The sequence below is a fragment of the Nannobrachium achirus genome, assembly GCF_963921795.1.
Source record: "Nannobrachium achirus genome assembly, chromosome: 1".
NCBI lineage: Eukaryota > Metazoa > Chordata > Actinopteri > Myctophiformes > Myctophidae > Nannobrachium > Nannobrachium achirus.
Window position 1 is genome coordinate 43,797,061 of NC_137810.1, and position 19,651 is coordinate 43,816,711.

The 19,651-nt window shown below is 42.6% G+C and overlaps 1 protein-coding gene across 1 annotated transcript in view; it reads right to left on the bottom strand.

Annotated features, from left to right (window-relative positions):
• LOC308288039 (adhesion G protein-coupled receptor D2) overlaps positions 1-19,651 on the bottom strand; it is a gene marked incomplete at both ends in the record, with an annotated part of 125,960 nt that overhangs the window by 87,282 nt on the left and 19,027 nt on the right. The window contains 3 exons of the mRNA XM_080729383.1: positions 2,581-2,692; positions 7,836-7,941; positions 8,737-8,889. Of these exons, the coding sequence (XP_080585509.1) occupies positions 2,581-2,692; positions 7,836-7,941; positions 8,737-8,889 (371 nt within the window). The remainder of the gene's footprint in view (positions 1-2,580; positions 2,693-7,835; positions 7,942-8,736; positions 8,890-19,651) is intronic.

Genomic DNA, 19,651 nt, shown 5'->3' on the forward strand with positions numbered 1-19,651 from the left:
TTCCCAGTCTAAATGGGTTAGAATCCCTCCCCCTATGAAGAACATTCATGGGGGGCCCGCAGTGAATCCTTTTACCCAGGGCCTAGGATTTGATGCGACACCCCTGCTGCTGCGCTTGGATAATGGGAGAAAGGGGCAGATATTATAACTGGGATACTTCCTCCAGTCATGATGATCTGAAGGGTCAGGTTTGGGTCGGCCGACATCCACCAATCATCCATGACTTACTGTATGTCTCGAAATAAAGCAGATCCCTCCGCTAGTATCCAGACTAATGACATCTGATTCAAGAAACTGTCCAGAAAGATCAATTACGGCAGGAAACATGGGAAACCATGGCTACATACAAATGCATGGAAAGAACTGGTAGGTTTACTTAATTACCGTCATAAAAAATGTGACCTGTTCAGGTGGATTTCACTTAGACTACAGTTAGCACAGTTATGCATTATACTGTATAGGAACAGTGTACATTCTTAGTTTTAGTATACTTTGTTGACCGGAGTCCCCAATACTAAGCCTCCTCCTTTCCTGCCTCTACACCAAATCTTCGGTGAAAAATCACACTTGTGTGAACTGAGAGGTGGAGGCTGCGCGTGTGTGTGTGTGTGTGTGTGTGTGTGTAGGTGTGTGTGTGTGTGTGTGTGTGTGTGTGTGTGTGTGTGTGTGTGTGTGCGTGCGTGCGTGCGTGTGTGCGTGAGTGTGCGTGTGCGTGAGTGTACCTGGCCTGGCCTGGCCTGAACAACAGTGCCCCTCCCTTAACATGTGTGGTCAGAAAAGGTATTGCAGGCTACATACAGACATACAGACAGACAGACAGACAGACAGACAGACAGACACGGACGGATACCCACACACACGGCCACGTATAGGAGACGGTGTGACCACCGCTCAAAAAGCTGAATGTTTGCTCCAGAATAGGGATGCTACAGTACAAGTGGTTGAGACAGCAAGCATTCAACTCTTGTGGTAGTAGTAGTAGTAGTAGTAGTCAAAATTAAATATTACTTTAATCCCGGATAGATGTATTTTATTCGGTTACGGTGTTGGTCTTCTCAGTCCTTTTATGAAGACCTTAGTAAGCAGAGGGTTTTGTATTTCAAGTATGTATTTGCACTAGAGCTTAGATCGGGCCTAAAAAAAGTGAGCCCGGCCCAACCCACCCCACAGAACGGCAGCCCGAGCTCGGCCCAAAGCCCGATACATAATTGACAATTGGAGACCGACACAGCCCGCAGCCCGACATTATAAACAAGCTTAATTGCTGCAGCAGCTTTTTTTCTCATATGGTGATTTGTTAAGAACAGAGTCCTTTTCCAACTGTCTTTATATAGACCTATATATAAGACATTGTAGCAAGTACCGTGCTAATTATGGAACAAATAAACATCGGAGCCTAATTCTTCAATCAATCAAAAAGCCTTGCTGGAAAACACAGCTGACGGCCGCCGCTAAATCAGGCAGCAGGCGCACAGGCTATTATAGCTACAACGTTCACACAACGTCTATTATGATTATTATTTAGGATACAAAAAGTGTCTGTGGACTGTTTCAACGATGTCCTCCGCTCTGCTCTGCTCGACCAGCGCTGGCAGCGTATGCATGCACACGCGACGCCACAGCAGCCAGCCACACACACATACACACAGCACAGTCACACACTCACGCTCAACTGTCAAGTCGCGCAACAGCGCAGCGGTGCAGCCATAGAGTCATGAGCGCGCAGTTTACACAGTCACAGAGACATCATGATACTGCGCTGCGCTTGCCTACCGGATTATAAAAGCCCGACCCGACCCATAGCCCGTCATATACATGGAAATTTGAGCCCGGCCCAGCCCGCGCCGCGCCGACTCGTCGGGTCCCGTCGGGCTCAGGCTGAATTTCTACGCTCTAATTTGCACCCCCCCCCCCCCCCATAAATGCAGTGGTATAAGTAACTAAGTACATTTACTTACTGTAAGAACTGTACTTATTTGTAAATTACTTGAGTATTTCCAATTTCCAAAACTTTTACTTCTACTCCACTACCATCTTGTTTCCAAATATTGTACTTTTACTCCACTACATTTATTTGAAAACTGTAGTTACTAGTTACTTTGTAGATTTTGATCGTTATTATTATTACAAAACCTACATTAAAGCTCACAATGCGTAAAGAATGTTAGCACTTTTTCCACCACTTATTACAAAACCTACAATAATAATTGTGTGCTTGTAGATCGGCTGTTTTCACTAGTTTTGTGTGACAGTCTTGTATGATGAAGCAGGGCTTTGCTTTACCAAAAGCAGTGACGATATTTTAGTGAATATGTTATGAGGAAAACGTTGAGATAATAGCCATTTTGGTTAGAACTGACTGAAAATAACTTTGTACTTCAAGTTTAAAATTATACAAAATATGTTTTCAAGTGTCCAAATAAATTCCAAATATTATCAAATTATCTCGCGGCACCCCCAGGGTACCCCGTCACCCAAAGCTCACAATGCGTAAAGAATGTTAGCACTTTTTCCACCACTGCATAAATGCGAGTAGTGTAACAGCTAGCCCAGGCATGGAAGAATGACAGTGGCACGTACCACATGCGAGGAGGAGAGGGTGTACTGGACGGCCACTGGGATGCTGTGCTTCTTGGCGGGGTCCCTGACGGTGGCTGATATGACAGCAGAGGCCAGATGTCCCGGCCGAGCGCTGGTGGAAAAGAACAACGACTTACCACAGATGACACGAACCGTACAGTGGTTCAACTTCCCACACATTTTTTTTACAATTTTCAAAACCTTCCCATGCCTTTTCCAAAGTATTTTTTTACCCCATTTCCAGGCCTGCTGCCTATAGCAATCATACGGTGCACTAATGTGACTCTTACACCAGTGAGTGTGCTATCAATGCCCCAAGACTCGTGGTAAGGTTGTCACGTGATAAAAAGAACAGATATAACAGATCGTTGCAATGTGTTGTTAGCTTGTATACTAGTGATGCGCGGGCCGACCCGGTGCCCCCACCCGCCCGCCAACCCGCCCGCGTGCGGGTGGGTGGGTCAAGGTTTGAGACTCAATATTGGCGGGCGGCGGGCGGGCGGGTTATCACCACTCTCATGTGCAAAAAATAAATAAGAATAATCACCTGTTCTTATTTGCCTTTTATTCTTAATAAGAGTAGTCCTATAAGAATAAGAATTAATGTTTGAATACGAGCATGAGCGAGCGAGCATGTTTTAAAATGCGCCAGAGAGGAGCGAGGTTTCTCCTCCACTCCTTGGTGCGAGGACCGTCCCAATTCCGCTCCTGTTGGGCCCGCGAACCGCATTTTGCCAACATTTGACACAACGTGAGCACAGCAGAAGAATGCACAAACAATTCAGCAGGATTTCACTTACCGTATGTGTCTCTGTCATCCACACAAGTCCGTTTATAGCTAAATACTTTGTGTCGGGTAAGTTATAGACTATAACCAGCCAGTCAAGGATAGGCCTACGATTTGAAACACAACTTTCGCAAGTGAGACGGATTTTTTGACTGAATTAACCAACCACGCTCGCCTCGAGAATTAAAAAAAGTATAAAAGCTATTTGAGATGTTTATAGATTAGAATCTTTACACACCTGCTCCCAAATAATTAATTATATAATTCCAGTTCACTGCGCATATATTATGTAGGTCATTTCAATTAAGCTCTCGCACTCAATTGTGTCAGCGCTCGTCTGAAAAGAGTCGAGCAGCTCCCGCCTCCCTTAGTTTAAACTAGGTTATAAAATGACATATAGGCTATATAGAATAGATTTTCAGCCAAGAAGTGAATGAAAACGTAGGCCAGTGCTTTCTTATTGTCCATGCTGGATTATTATTTCTTCAAATTGACTGCATCCATCCTGGATCACACAATAAGAGGTAACATCCAGGTCTTTATTATCCATCATGCTTTCAAATCAAACAAAGTAATCACTCATAGGCCTATGTGTGATGTGTGAGACCAAGTTTAACATCTTAAACATCACATGCTGCGCATCCAAAGTCAGCCGCCTCTCCTCCTCTTTCTCTCCTCCTCCTGTGTGTCTCCGCTCTCATATAGGCTACTAAATTGAACAGCCTTTCGGACTTTAAGTCACTCGGACTTTAAGGCCATCGGAAAATCACCATGCGCCCACCTCGAGTCGCTCCCATGATCCCATCTCTCCAATCTGGTGAATCAATAACCAACAGAATGTAATATTGTCCGTCTTTTGCTGTCTGCGCTGTATAAATATGATTGACATAAAACCTGAAACGCCATTCTTCCCCGACGATGCCCCAGAGAGAATGAACGTCTTTGAATGAATGTCTTTTAGGCTAAACCCCAATTTGAACAACACGTTTGTTTATTTAGCCCATGACAATATTGTGCTACTGTAAACCTTTCTGTAAAGCGACGTTGGGTACTTAGAAGAGCCGTATACAGATGAGCTATTCTGGAGATTATATACCATCTTTTTTTTAAATGCGGGTTGCGGGGCGGGCGGATTCGTTGATTTGTATATTGTTCTGCGGGGCGGGCGCGGGCGGGTTACGTTTCGTGCGGGCTGTGGGTCGTGCGGGTTATGAAAAAAACCTGACCCGCGCATCACTATTGTATACCTATCTAATACATACAATTGAGCAAACACAAAGTGGTCGCAATTTAGAACCTGAATGTTTAGCTCCATTGTCTCGCTACACCTCTCACAAACATAGCCACCACGTCGAACAAGCGTGAAAATTTACAACTGTCCACATTTTAAACATGCCACTCTTTGAACGGCATTTATTTCAATTTAACAACATCTCGCCTTTCGCCTCACGCAGAGCAGCCAGTCCTGACATAGTATTCTGAACATTCTGGCCAGTGCTGAAATGATCATCAGGGTATCAAGTTACAGAGGGAGGGAGGGGGAGGGAGGGGGGAGAGGAGCTGAGCAGAGTAGAGTATCGAATTACAACAGAGGGGGGTGTGTGTGTGTGTGTGCGTGCGTGCGTGCGTGCGCGCGCGTGTGTGTGTGCGCAAGCGTTTTTTTTTCCCCAAAAAATCTTTTTTTTCAAAACATTTTTTTTTTCAAAAAAAAATTTTTTTCAAAAAAACTTTTTTTTTTCAAAAAACGTTTTTCTTCTCAAAAAACTCATTTTTTTCTCAAAAACCTTTTTTTTCTCAAAAAACTACCACATTTGGCCATTACACACACCACACTGCCGCAACATGGCGGTGAAGGCCGCGCAGCGGCCTGAACTCTAGACTTTTGCGGCCCAAAGGGCCGCAAACTTCTAGTTTATAACAAAATCAATAGCAAAAAACTGTAAATCATATCCACATTCCAAAACCTTTGATTAATTCCAAACCTCTTCCAGGCCAGAATTTCAAAATATTTCCAGGAATTTCATGACCGCGGGAAACTAGCATACACTGAGATATCGAGTACTATGTCTCTAGTTTGAGGCGGTGAACAGGCACGCTCTATCGTACATTGTTTTTGTATACTTTTGTCTTATTGGCCTTGTATGCAAGTTGAAAAATACCAATAAAAAAACAGCCACGCTCAGCCTACAACCCAGAGCAGTGTTATTTCTCTGTTCCATTCAGGCGCTAATGGAATCTCCAGTCAGCACAACGATTGGAGAGAATTTTGAGCCAAAATTGTCGCCGTGATATGGCATCCCTGATGTGTCAGGGAATATTCAGCTAACTAAGTACATGTGTGACCAATGTCAGCCGTCTGCAAAGGATTAAAACATTAGGCCCTCAGTCCGTTCGCACCAGCTGTGCCGACTCCACTGCCGTGTCAAACTTGTGAAACCATCGAACAATAACGTTACTGCACCCCAACTAGAGACTAGGCCTTTGACACCTGAGGCGTCCAAAGTATTTAATCCCAGCGCTGCAGTTAAGTCTCATTTTGTACTTCGTCATACGATGGCGTCGCACGGCGAAAATAGCCAATCGACAAGCTCAAAACACAGTACACAGACATGTTGTGAGCCTGTGGATGGAGCAAACAATGCATTACTGATTCCCCACGATACATGTTCGTTGATTACATTGTTACTGTCAGGCAGAAACCTCTTCTCCGTATGTTGACTTGTGTTTTTTTCTAAATTAACGCCATACTTGATCATACTACAATGTCACACAACAGCATCAAAAGATCCAAAAGATCAAAACGTGGCCTGAAGCGACGTGCTTTTACCTTGTAGATCTGCTACATTTGCTATTTTTGAATTTGAATCCTGAAAAGTAATGGAGATATGAGATTTCCACCCAACAGAAACAACAACTATTTGTTATTCTCTTTCTCATTACAACAGCAATGATAAACCTCTGTTTCAACACAATCTCCCCCTGAGGCCATGTTCTTTTTGTTAGTTTTTTCTCAAACTGTTCAAAACTGCATGATGGGCGTTTGCTGCTAATGAAATCATAACTCCCATAAGAGAAGATGTTTTACGGCTCTAGCAGTGATTCTCAACCAATTTAATTTCAGTTTGACATGCATTAGGCTACGGACCCCCATTTAATGGTGTTTCTATCTCTGAGACCCCAATTCTTATTGTAAACAATGTTAATTTAACTGTACAAACTATCATTTAGCTGAAACTCCCTCAATGACCCCTGGGGGTCCCCGGGGACGGACCAGTGACCTGATCTGGTCTACACTATTTCGAAATCAAAGAATACAGTTGTGCATGTACAACACACACACACACACACACACACACACACACACACACACACACGTGAGTGCGCTCACAACGCGCATTTCCGAACGCTACCAACTCGCCACTGAAACGGATGGTCGAATGATCGGGTTTCGGTACTGGTCAACTGCAGTGAATGGTTTTCACTTTTAGCAGAGTTTAGCAACTTGGGAACAAAGATTCTGCACAGTGTACCCGTCTCTCCGCCTTTGTCAGCCTACGCCTGTAGCCCACACTGCACACCACGTGAGTGAGATTTCAGAAACATACAGGCTTCAGTTTCAGACTGAACCTTCAAAATAAAATGACCAAAAAGCCATTGTACGCTCGTCGACCAACACAGCCTTTTCAGACGACACAACAGTAACACCACCCACCCCCTAAACATTTTCTTATCGGATCTGCACGATTCACACAAATGACCTATTTGGATTCAAAACGGCGATTTTTGCCGAAAAGCTACAAGTTTGCATGCCTGCCCATGGACTGAACAAGATGAATTAAGGTAAGAGTTATTTGTCTGAGATTATGCATCATCAGCCATTTCGGTTTGGAAACTTTTCGTAACGTAACTAAATTGATAAGTGATACATTTGAAACCTGGTGGCATAATGCATGTTGGTTGACTCCAAAGTAATGACTGTATCATTATCTCGGTAAATGTAGGAAAACTGTTCCCATATTTCCCTAGAGACTGGTAAACGTCTGTGTTTCTCAGCAGACCAGGAAATGTGGTGGCACAGGTGGTAAAGTACTTGTCCACCACCTACTGTACGTAGGTGTTAAGGTACAGCAGAACAGTTGTTCTTAACCTGTGAGCTTGTATATCTGCTATTTTTGGCTAAAGTTCTCCTCGGAATAGTGATGCGAAGGTTCAAGTTGTTAATTTAAAAGAATGATCCTATCACAAAGATTTGGCGGCCCCCCTGTAGTAACTCTGAGGACCCCCTGTTGAAGACCCCTGAACTGAATGTAATGCCTCAACTCCTACAATTTCGTGTACTTGTCAGGGTGGGGTGGGGGGGTTGGGGGATCCCCAGTTCAAATATATATACTTTGAGGAGGTCGCAGTCTGAAAAGTTTGGGAACGCTTACAGTAAAAGAAAACAGAATGTCTTATAGAAGAGTTCAACCTGTTGCTGTGGTCCAGCTTGTGTGCTGAGGGGTCCTGTGGGCCTCCAGACAGGATCTGATGGAGGTGTCTGTAGTACGTGTGGATCACCATCACATCCTTATAGCCTGACAGGACAGGTACAGCACCATGAAAAGCTATTTACAGTAAGCAGGGTAAACACAAGGTAATACATCACATGTACAGAGACAGTGTAGTGCCTCAGAAATCTAGGATCATAGTTAAACCAAGAACTATACCAGTAAGACACCTAAGGGCGACAAACGCCCTCGCCCTTTAGGGCGAGGGCCACACCATGTCTTGGCCATCTGGCCAGTGATGTATATCGGACCAGTTGCCCATATATGGAGATCCATGGTACCCATATATAGAGATCCATGTACTGTATATGGAGATATTGCTGTGAGACCCCAAACATGCTTACTCAGTTATTCGTTAAGTTAAAGTGCTATGACGTCTATGACATCTGACATCATACATACAATCCCTTTTATGCCTATATGGAGATCCCTGTCACTGGGATACAATCGCTTTTATGCCCATATATGGAGATCCCTAACAGAATCCATTTCATGCAACAATGAATAATACACTGAAACTATACAAACTATAGGATACATGGAAAATAACATGCTATCTAAATGCCATATTAACCTTTGCTTAAGACTGCATGGTCGTCAAGGCTAGGTCAAGTGTTACAGGCTAAGGTGGAATCTGAAGAGGTGAGTCTTCCGATTACGGCGGAAGACTGGGAGTGAATCTGCAGTTCTAGCGCAATTGTGAGTTCGTTCCACAGTTTGGGAGCCAGATAGGTCTGGGACGTGTGGAGCGCTGTCCCGGATGTTTTAGGGAAAGTTTTAGGGAAAGTTTTGACAGCGTGTGCACGTGCGTGCGTGTCTTACCCAGTGAGTGTATTCTGTGGACCTCGGTGTCAGAGATGAGCAGTTTGTCTTGTCTGCTTCTGGAGCTGTCGTCGGCTTTGGGGTTCAGAGCAGACGGCTTGAACACAGAGCTGCCACTCTTCCCTGACAGCTCCTTCCACTCCATGGACACATCTGGACACACAGAGACAAGAGGACAGACATATGACATTGTTTCTGTCGGGTTGAAACCTCAGATGTCCCCCCAAAAAAGGTTTTTGTCTAGCACAAAAACATGTTAATTCAATGTGCTTTACATGCCTGAGGAAGGTCTACACGACCAAAACATTGCTTCTTCTGAATATTAAAACACCTTCTTTTGCACATGCAAATGGCGGTGTGTATATCTTTTATTGTGGATTATGTCTACCGTTTGTCAACTATACAGCTTTTTTTAACTCATTGACCGGTAGGGATGTTCCTAGCGACTAATTTCACTGACGTGTACAAGACAATTTTGTAACCGAATATCCGACTATCCGAAAATTAATTGTTATTTTTTTATTATTGTAATTTCACTAAGAAAATAGCCAAAACTGAGCACGCTTCGATCTATTAGGGCAAACGTCATTTGAAAAAAATATCAAGAGTAGGGATGTTAATCGACGCATTATTTGCGAATCGACGCGTCACGGCCGAAAATCGACGCGTTTATCGACTTTTTTTCACTTTTTTTCTGCTAAGCAGCAGCTGAGAGGAGAGCACAACGGCGCATTACTTTAAGCAACACAACTTATGCAGCTGCACCCATCAGAACTTGCATCAAAGCCCTAATAATAATTATAATAAATAATTGCTCTTCCTTGCGTTAGCACAGAGTCTAGATAGATAGATAGATAGATACCTTTATTATCCCAAGGGGGACATTTAGTTGTCCAGTAGTAGCACAGCAGTATACAGTTATTTACAAAGTTACAGAGACGTAAGAAAGATAGATAAGAGGGAAAAAACAAAAAACAAAGACAAGAGCAGTACAGTACCAATAAGGAGAAGGTGCATCAATAGAGGGGGCGAATAATATCTTACATATAGTTATAGCTGAAGGGGTCCATGGAGTGCCCCCAAATGGTCCATGGAGTGCCAAATGGCGTATGCTCCCTATTCCCAGCCACCCACTAATCCTAGAGGTTCCACACTTGGCATATGTACTGATCAGTACTCTGCCAACGTTATAGGCACATTTGCCACCATCAATGTACTTACATTGGCGTACAGTTAATATAAAACGAAATTATTCAGGCGCTTTTTAGCCAGCTATTTGCCCAATGCCCGCTAGGCCCACCCAACTGCGCATGTGCCAACAGCTTTTCGCGTCACGTACTCATTGCACGTACTGCTCTGGTGCAGAGTTATCACACAGACACAACACCAGCAAACATGACTGTAAATCCATTTAAAATTAAACACGTTTGCTCAGTAGTCGGCGATGCAATCTTTCCAAGTCAAATTCAAGAAACAACATCGTTGGGACAGATCTTCCTTTTACACCTCCCGTGTAAAAACATGGGACGAAAAAAAAGACATCCCTTGGCCGTCGAAACGCAACTACTATTTACGCGTGGTTAAAGCAACAGCAGCAGCAGAAGCAGCAGCAACAACAACAGGTGATTATTTACTTACTTTTGTTCACTTTCTTTCAACACTTGCTGACATATTGTGCTGTTTATTTTTGCTTTATTCACTCTCATTTGTATGTGCACGCACACATGCGCGCCGACCACACGTGTGTGCGAGAAACAACAAAACGTTGTGGGCACCGTTTTCTATAGGTCACGATTCGGAGTATAACAGCAACATCCGTGGATACAGAGTTGAAAAAGTACGTTTTTACTTAGGTAAAAGTAGGCTACTCTCCTTCCCATGGCCTACTCGATCCTATCCTCCTAAGCTATGAACAACAACGTTTGTAGAAATGACCTAAAACAAACAACATCTGTGTAGAAATTACATAAACATTATTTAAAACAACAAAACATCGCAGTCACCGTTTTCTATAGGTCACGATTCGGTGTATAACACCAACAGCAACCCGTTGATGCTGCGAGTGGAAAAGTAATGAAATATTTCTACTTCGGTAAAACAGTACTCTGTTACAAGTAAAATGTGTGTGTTCGAATGTGTTACTTGAGTAAAAGTACAAAAGTATTACCATCAAAATACACTTAAAAGGGAACAAAAGTGAATAATGCAGCTCTTTGCCCCTGCATTGTGTACAGGCTTGCCAACACTCCTGTACACGCATTGTTTGTATCAAACTCCAAAAATTCACCAGAACACAGGACATTACATCTACTATGTGCGCAGGGGTGTGGGCAGTGCATGGAATCTCACAGATATATTCCTAATTTATCAAATCAAATTCTGTACACCTACTTTTTGCATTTTAATTGCTGATATTGTACCCACCCTTTTCCAATGCGAGTAAAGCAAACATAATAAAATTATAAAAATAAAACATTCACCAGAACACAGATCTACAAAAGGTTTTTGGGGGGAGGACCTCCAGACCCCGTTTGGGGAGTAAAAGTACTAAAATGTTTGAAAGCTCACAACACGTCCCATATTGCCTATTTTCAAATAGCCTGTATACAATAGGCCTGAATATTACATTCTATATTTAATAAAAAAGGGTTGTAATAACTGTGTGTGTGTGTGTGTGTGTGTGTGTGTGTGTGTGTGTGTGTGTGTGTGTGTGTGTGTGTACCCAATGTCAGTGATTGTTCAGTTACAGTCACAAGTACAGCGCAAGTCATTGCATCCTCCCATCACATGCAAACACTAATATTATGTCTGACCTGCTCTGCTTGCATCCACGTTTCAGTCATGTAGTAAAATGTGTCACAAATACTTAATTCTATATATTACATATATAGTATATTGTTTACAATATACAAATCTTTCAGTTGTGCATTGTATGGAAAGTCGGAAGAGAAAATCAAATGACATATTTTCCCAAACACTTCTTTTTCTACATTCTAATTTACCTTTCTTTTCTAAAATCCTGCTATATAATTCTCAGATAACCCTGATCGGACCAGTCAGCCGGGAAACAGCCACACCCTGTCATTGGAAGTGATGACGACGGAACAACTGACAACATTGTTTATACCGAACTCCTTTAATTACATTATCATTTAAAGGGGCACTCCACCACTTTTCAACCTATCTTCATATAATAGGTCCTCACTAATGTTCATGATAAAATATCACAATTTTTTTCTACTCAGTTTGGGTCTCATAGGAGAGCTGTGGGTGGGTCAAATCCTTCCTACCGGTGACATCATCAATGGGAAATGCAAGCTAATAGAAACTGCAGGCTTTCTATTCCTGAAAAAGTTGCAATGTTAAAGTGGAAGCTATTGTTCTCGTGATAATAAAAATCTATTTTTTTTTCTTCAAAAATATTATTATTATTTTTTTGTCAAACGATGATGTCACCGGTAGGAAGGATTTGACAGCTCTCCTATGAGACCCAGACTGAATAGAAAAAAATTGTGCTATTTTATTATGAACATTAGTGAGGACCTATTATATGAAGACAGGTTGAAAAGTGGTGAACTACTCCTTTAAGCAAGCATTTAAGGGGGAGGGGGAATAACAGAACATTATTTATTGCTAATCAAAACACCTAAAAAATTTCATTAACACCATATGCCTTATTATGTCTTGACGTTGCACTATTTATTTGTGTGTGTGTGTGTGTGTGTGTGTGTGTGTGTGTGTGTGTGTGTGTGTGTGTGTGTGTGCCTAATTACTGTTCATGTCCATGTCACTCACAACTTACACCTTTTTAGAACTGAAATAAAATTGCCTACACCAAATATGCTGTTTGTTCTCTACAGTTACAGAAATGTATTTATTTATTTTTTATTTTAACCCCCCCATTTCACACTATTTTGCATTTTGGAAAGAAAATGCATATTTAATATTGAGCTATCCTAAATTTGTATTGCTTAGCTGCCCACTGGACTGTAGACATCTCTGGGTACAGGGGACTTTCACATAGGAAAGGGGGCTTTTTTCTAGTATAAGTATATATACATAAAGTGTGTGTGTGTGTGTGTGTGTGTGTGTGTGTGTGTGTGTGTGTGTGTGCCTAATTACTGTTCATGTCCATGTCACTCACAACTTACACCTTTTTAGAACTGAAATAAAATTGCCTACACCAAATATGCTGTTTGTTCTCTACAGTTACAGAAATGTATTTATTTATTTTTTATTTTAACCCCCCCATTTCACACTATTTTGCATTTTGGAAAGAAAATGCATATTTAATATTGAGCTATCCTAAATTTGTATTGCTTAGCTGCCCACTGGACTGTAGACATCTCTGGGTACAGGGGACTTTCACATAGGAAAGGGGGCTTTTTTCTAGTATAAGTATATATACATAAAGTGTCTTGCAAAAGAGACCATAGCAGTCAATGCTAGTTAGTGCAAACAAGTATCTCACTGTCATTGTTAAACAAAGCAAAAATACTCAGAAACTACCAACACCAACAACCCAATAGTGCAGCGTCAAAAATCAGTGCGAAAAAAGAAGAAACTAGGAAGCGTGTCACCGCAAGGCGCACATGGGCACTCTTCCTGGAAGGTCCTTAGAGGTCAAAGTCAATACAGCACTTTGTTCCTTAGAGGTCAAAGTCAATACAGCAATTGTTCCGTAAGTCTAAGTTAGGAAGGGAGACCTTTTCAAGCGTCCGTTATGCGTCTCGTTGTACTGTTCTCTAGAGACTAGAAGCGGAGTGACAAAGTCCATGGAACGTAGAGGGAACGCTCTGGCTGCCGTGGCTGGCACCCCAGGCTGGTGTATCAATGTGGAGCTTTTGTCTGCCCCGCTCTCCTTCCCCGACCGCGTCCACGGGTGTTTCGCATTAACGACGAGTACTGTAGTGCATTTTGTGTTGTTTTATTGTCAATCTTGACAAAATCACTGCACACGAGGCGACGCTGCCAAGCGAGCTTTCGTGGCAAGCATGCATGGCATGCGCACACAGGCACGTAAACAAAACAAGTCAGCGCACTGCTATGACGCGCGCATCAGACCAGTCCAGCAGTGTTTCTCAACCAGTAGTCCGCGGACCTGACTAGCGCCGCATGCATGCGAATCTGCGATGCATGCATGCACAACACAGACATGCACTCGTCTCCGACACAGAGACCCACACACCGGTCCTCTCACATTTGGAAAACATTAACGCTTATAACGTTTTTGAAGCGATTAAAACATTTTTGGGGGAAAAACTTTAGAAAAACGTATAAAAAAATTAATAATAAAAAAATATTCGATTTTTCGACTCTTACTTTTTGAGTCGCCGTGAGCATGAGTCGATTTTCGATTTTTTTTCACATCCCTAATCAAGAGTATATAAAAGCCTTTTAAAGGGGCACGGTGGCGCAGTCAGTAGTGCTGTCGCCTCACAGCTAGAAGGTCCTGGGTTCGATTCCCGCCGGGGGACACTGTGGGTGCTGGGGGCGTGTTCCCTCCTCTGCGTCATCAGTGCCCACACCCTAGGTGGGGTTGGCAAAAGGGCCTTTCTGTGTGGAGTTTGCATGTTCTCCCCGTGTCTCCTAGGGTAGATACCCTCACAAAAACATGCAGTAATCCTGTTCTCTATAAAGCCTCCCCCTGGCCAGCCGGGGCGCCTGATGGAGGGGAATGGAACTGGTTGGAATAACGTGTTCCTTCCACGCGCTACGTCCAACCGGGGAAGCTCCCCCTGTCAGGTGATAAGAAGCGGCCTGCTCACTCCTCATGCATTGAAGGAAGCATGAGCTCAGTTCGGGGCCCTCCCCAGGTTGGCAGAGGGAGAGTAGAGCCCAGGATCACAGCTTAGGCAATTGGCACCGGGTGAAAAAATGGGTTACAAAAATCGTGGGATAAAAATTTAGAGATAAAAAAAGCCTTTTAAAATGTTATATAATATTGAAATCTTGCTCAAATTAATCAATTACATCATTGCGCGAATCTAGGTCACCGTCAGATCAATAATTAGCGCATCAGTCGCAGCTTGGTCGCTACAACAGCTGACGTCTGGCTGGAGTCGCTATACTAACTGAGCAACAGCTCTGCTCTCTTCAAAGTTAGCAAGGCCTACATTATGGTATTCCATTCTCAGCTCCTTGGCTTGTTCTCACCTCAAAATATGGATTAATTCATGGACCGGATCACAGATGCAGCGTGCTGGGTATCCTACTTGAGGTAACGAGTGATTGGTGTGTGGCTGCGTGCAGTGCCATGCACACTCACTGCAGGTCACTGCGACCACAGCACGCAACAGTCAGACTGTGACACAGACAGTCATGCTCCGCAAATCAACCAAGGGAATGCTTAATTTGCGTGTTAAAAAGTAACATTTTATTAAGACAAGACAGTAATATGGGCGCAGAATTTAAATGTTTAATAAAGTTAATTTCTCAATAATTAAAAATATATTTAATAGAATAACCAAATTTTATTTTCAAAACGAATAGTGGTTTACACGCCTTTTGTCGGATAACCGAATACACGCGCACATCCCTATTGACCGGACCATCCCAGCAACCCGAAAATGCCGCTATGTCTTTCACTGCCTGGCTTCTTTTACCTTTTAACATGGTCGCGAGAATATCCATCATGCACGATCGGACCCCAACCATGAATCGTTCGTGTTTATGTCGTCAACAGCTTCAAAATAAATAAATAAAAACTTTGAAAAAACGGACCATCCGTTCAAGAACTAGCTCCTGTGTTGTATAAACTGTGAGTGAATGGAACCATCCCATGGCTCGGACGAAATCTGCTTCCGGTTGCCATGGTAATAGTGGTAGCCACTCCCTTCCAAGGAGTGGCTTTGTGTGTCCCATGTCCATATATGGTAATTTCAGTCCAGAATGAACAGGTTTTATCAAAAACAAAATGTGTGTCCCATGTCCATATATGGTCATTTCAGTCCAGAATGAACAGGTTTTATCAAAAACAAAATGTGTGTCACCTCATGTCCATATATGGTCATTTCAGTCCAGAATGATCATGTTTTATCTGTCCCGTACGTCCAGAATCTGTCCCGTACGTCCAAAATGTATGTGTGGTGTCCGTCCCGGTCTGATGATTGGATACTTTGAGGATTGGTCACGCTTCACATGACAATTCGGCCCTCCAGATAAAAACATTCATTCATTCATTCAGAATAAAGAATGTACCTATGTGTTCCAGAGTTCATAACTCTGGAACACTATGTGATGCAAATTAACTATGTGATGCAAATGAACTCAAATAACACTGCTGTTGGGTGGTAGATATATTTATTATATTTTTAAATGATTTCTATACATACCGGTAGATATGTTTTTTCTTCTTTTTTTTTTGATCTATAATTTGAATAAAAGCAAAATACAGTTGCCAAATTATTTTGTCAAAATAATAATGAATATGATGCACTCGTTGGTATAGGCAGTAGTTGGTCAGAATAGACACTATTTGGTGAATAGGCACCGGTTAGTTAATTGGATCACACACTAAATAAAACATGAATTTCTAAAAAACAAACAACAAAACAACATACCGTATAATGAATGAAATTGTTAAATAAAACCTTCTCAGATTCATCCAAAGTAATTCTATATTTTATGAAACTCTGTAGAAGTATAGCAGTAAAAGTATCATATCAGTCTGGTACATTTTGAAATGAAAAAAGCATCATCAGCTGTACATAAAGTTTGGTATATTTTATCCACCTGTTTCCACGATAATTTACTGTAGAATTAATTTGTTGAACACTTCCGGAGAACAGCAGACATACAAGCTCACGTCGCGTCGCAGATGCAACCATTGTGAGCTTGTAGATCACACTTGGCTGCGACGCCGGAAACTGGCGCACACCTTCTGCGCAATTCACGATGGGACGTTGGAAACTATTTTCCCATAGTAGCTACTGTACTTTAACTTTACCATAATAATATTATTATTATTAACCATAATAATAACACAATTGATTGATATCCCCCTTTAAAGTGTTAATGATAGGTTATCATCATCATCATCATCATGTCATCATCATGTCATCATCATCATCATCATCATCATCATCATCATCATCATCGTCGTCGTCTAACTCATGTCTAACTACGTCATCCACAGTTACACTGATCTTCCCTGGTAACATCTTCAGAGGGAGAGTATCATCAGTAAAAATGAATGGAAAGAGTGTTTCAGTGAAAGTGTGTGTGTAGGTGTGTATTTGTGTGTCGGTATCAGGATCAGAGAAGGACAGCTTTCCTCTGTTCCAGTCCAGCTGGACTCTGATCCTCGGGGGATTCTGTTCCACTGAGAGATAAGGGTTTGGCCCTGATGAGGAGAATGCTGCGTATTTCAAAATCTGTACTTCATCAAACTGTATTTGCCAGTATTGACCCTCACTGTATCCCTCACTGTATCCCTTCCTCTGGTAAGACTCTGATAACACACCCAGTGCCCAGTGTGTATTGTCTCCAACCTCAACATCCCAGCTGTGAGTCCCTGAGTTAAAGCCTTCAGAACCCAGGACATAGTTATAGTGGTCAAACCTCTCTGGGTTGTCAGGAAGCTGCTCTTCCTCTCCACTTCTCACACTGGTCAGATCATCAGACAGGATGAGTTCTGGATGGGCAGTGTTGGGGTCCAGAATGACAGGGGTGTAGGAGACAATGTCCTTCATCTTGTTCCACACTCTGAAGGTCAGGTTGTCCAGGTGTTTGTTCACGTCTATCAGTGGTCCTGAGACCGGCTGTGGGTCCGGCAGTGTGAACTGGACTCTTTCCATTGTGGTCTTGTAGTTCTGCAGGAATGAGATGTGTTCAGCTCTCAGCTCCTCCTCTATGGCTCTTATGTTGTTTGAAAGGGTTGATATGTCTCTGTTCAGAGCATCAGTCTTCTCCTTCATCATCTGACTCTTCTGCTGCTCTTCCTCCCTCAGGGCAGCGATCCTGGCCTCCTCTTCATCATGTAGAAACTGATGAAGCTTCTTAAACTGGTCCTTCATCTTCATCTCTGTGTGTTCGGTCTGGAACTTAATGTGTTTTGCTGTTTTGTCACAGTTTATTTTCACTTTATTGAAGACCTCCAGCTTCTTCTGTAAAGGCTTCAGTGATTCCCGGACTTCCTCCTTGTGATCCAGAGCAGCTTCATCGATGGGTCTGAAACGGTGGTTGGTGTGTTTTTTAGAATCTCGACACACAACACACACTGGCTGTTGACATTCCAGACAAAACAGTTTGAGTTTCTCAGCATGCAGACTGCAGAGAACCTCAACCTCAGACCCTGTTGAAGCTCTCTGCTGTCTCTCCTGTATGAAGGCCTCACACAGGTTCTTCAGAGCCAGGTTTCTGGGTGGATCCAGAAACCTGGATCCAGAATGTCTCCACTTACAAACTGGACACTCCATTATTAACTTCTCTCTCCACCATTTCAGCAGACAGGCTTTGCAGAAGCTGTGGCTACACGACAGGACAACAGGATCTTTAAAGATGTCGTGACACACAGGACAGGAAAAATCCTCTTCTGAGAGAGACACCTTGGAAGCCATTTGTCTTTTAAGTGAAGCCAAACACTCTGCTCGATATAGGAAATCAGCCAGTCAGTCGTGGTAACACTGCCTCTTCTAGAATGTTTCCTGAAGTTTATTTTCGTTGTGATGGGTGGTTGTTGTTAAAGTCCGTTCAGATGACAGAGTCAGCAGCAGGTTCCAGTGGTCTGGGTCAGTATTCCCTCCAGTAGCAGACGTCTATCCTCTTTCACTGGAAGTTGTGTGTTTGATTGGAACGTCAATCTTATCGTCTCAGATCAGTCCGGGAAGGGGTGGAGCTTTGACAGACCAGTCTGTCAAGTCTGTCAAACTCTCTCGCCCTCTCCCTCTCTCTCTCTCTCTCACACACACACACACACACACACACACACACACACACACACACACACACACACACACACACACACACACACACACACACACACACACTCTCTCTCTCTCTCTCTCTCTCTCTCTCTCTCTCTCTCTATTGTCTCAGAGTGGAATTTTTGAAATGCCTTTCGATGTACACCTGATCTCATTAATCCTTGTCCACATCATCAACAGAGACAGTCATATACCAGTCAACTGCCTGCTTTTGTGTTTTATTTATTTCACGTTTTGGATGCAAGGCACAGCTGGGCAATGGGGGGAAGGCTATGATAAACAATGCCATTTGTCAGTTGTACTTTGCACAGGGTCAGACTGCACAAAACAGGCCTAATGTCATAATGTAATCATAATGTAAATGACAGCAGACTCCATATGAGTGTAAAAATCCTCTTCTAAGAGAGGATTTTCAGCAACACACAGTGCCATTTGTATCATTTGTGGTGCCTCCGGGCTCCATATGAGTGGAAGTGAAATTGTTTTGCCTCTGAGTTGTTTAGAGGCACCTCGATGTGTGAGATAAGTTCATGATTTGCTGTATTCATTGTTTTTTTTTTTCGTTTTTCTTTTTTTAAACGTACCACGTACCATGCCCACAAACTTTGGAAGTCAGTCGTAGACAATGGAAATGGAATGTGAAAAATCTGACTGATACATCTGGATCACATGATTCCAGAGATCATGTGTACCATCAAGAGGTTGCATTAAAGTCTCAAAGTCTCTTCGAGATCCTACAGTATCTGAAGCCCTCGAAATGTTGCAATGTTGCAAAAATAAGCTTAAAATTACATTGTTATTATAGTTTGTAGTCTTCATAGAGCTAATATAAAGTAACAAGGTACAGATAAAGAACAGCAAATAATGAGTTCCAAACACTGCCACACAGTATGTACTGTTTATACTGTATAGCTGCTACATCTCCTCGGATTTACAGTATATAGCACTCTTCTACATACTCAAAGTAGCTTTACGTGGGGAAGTAAACT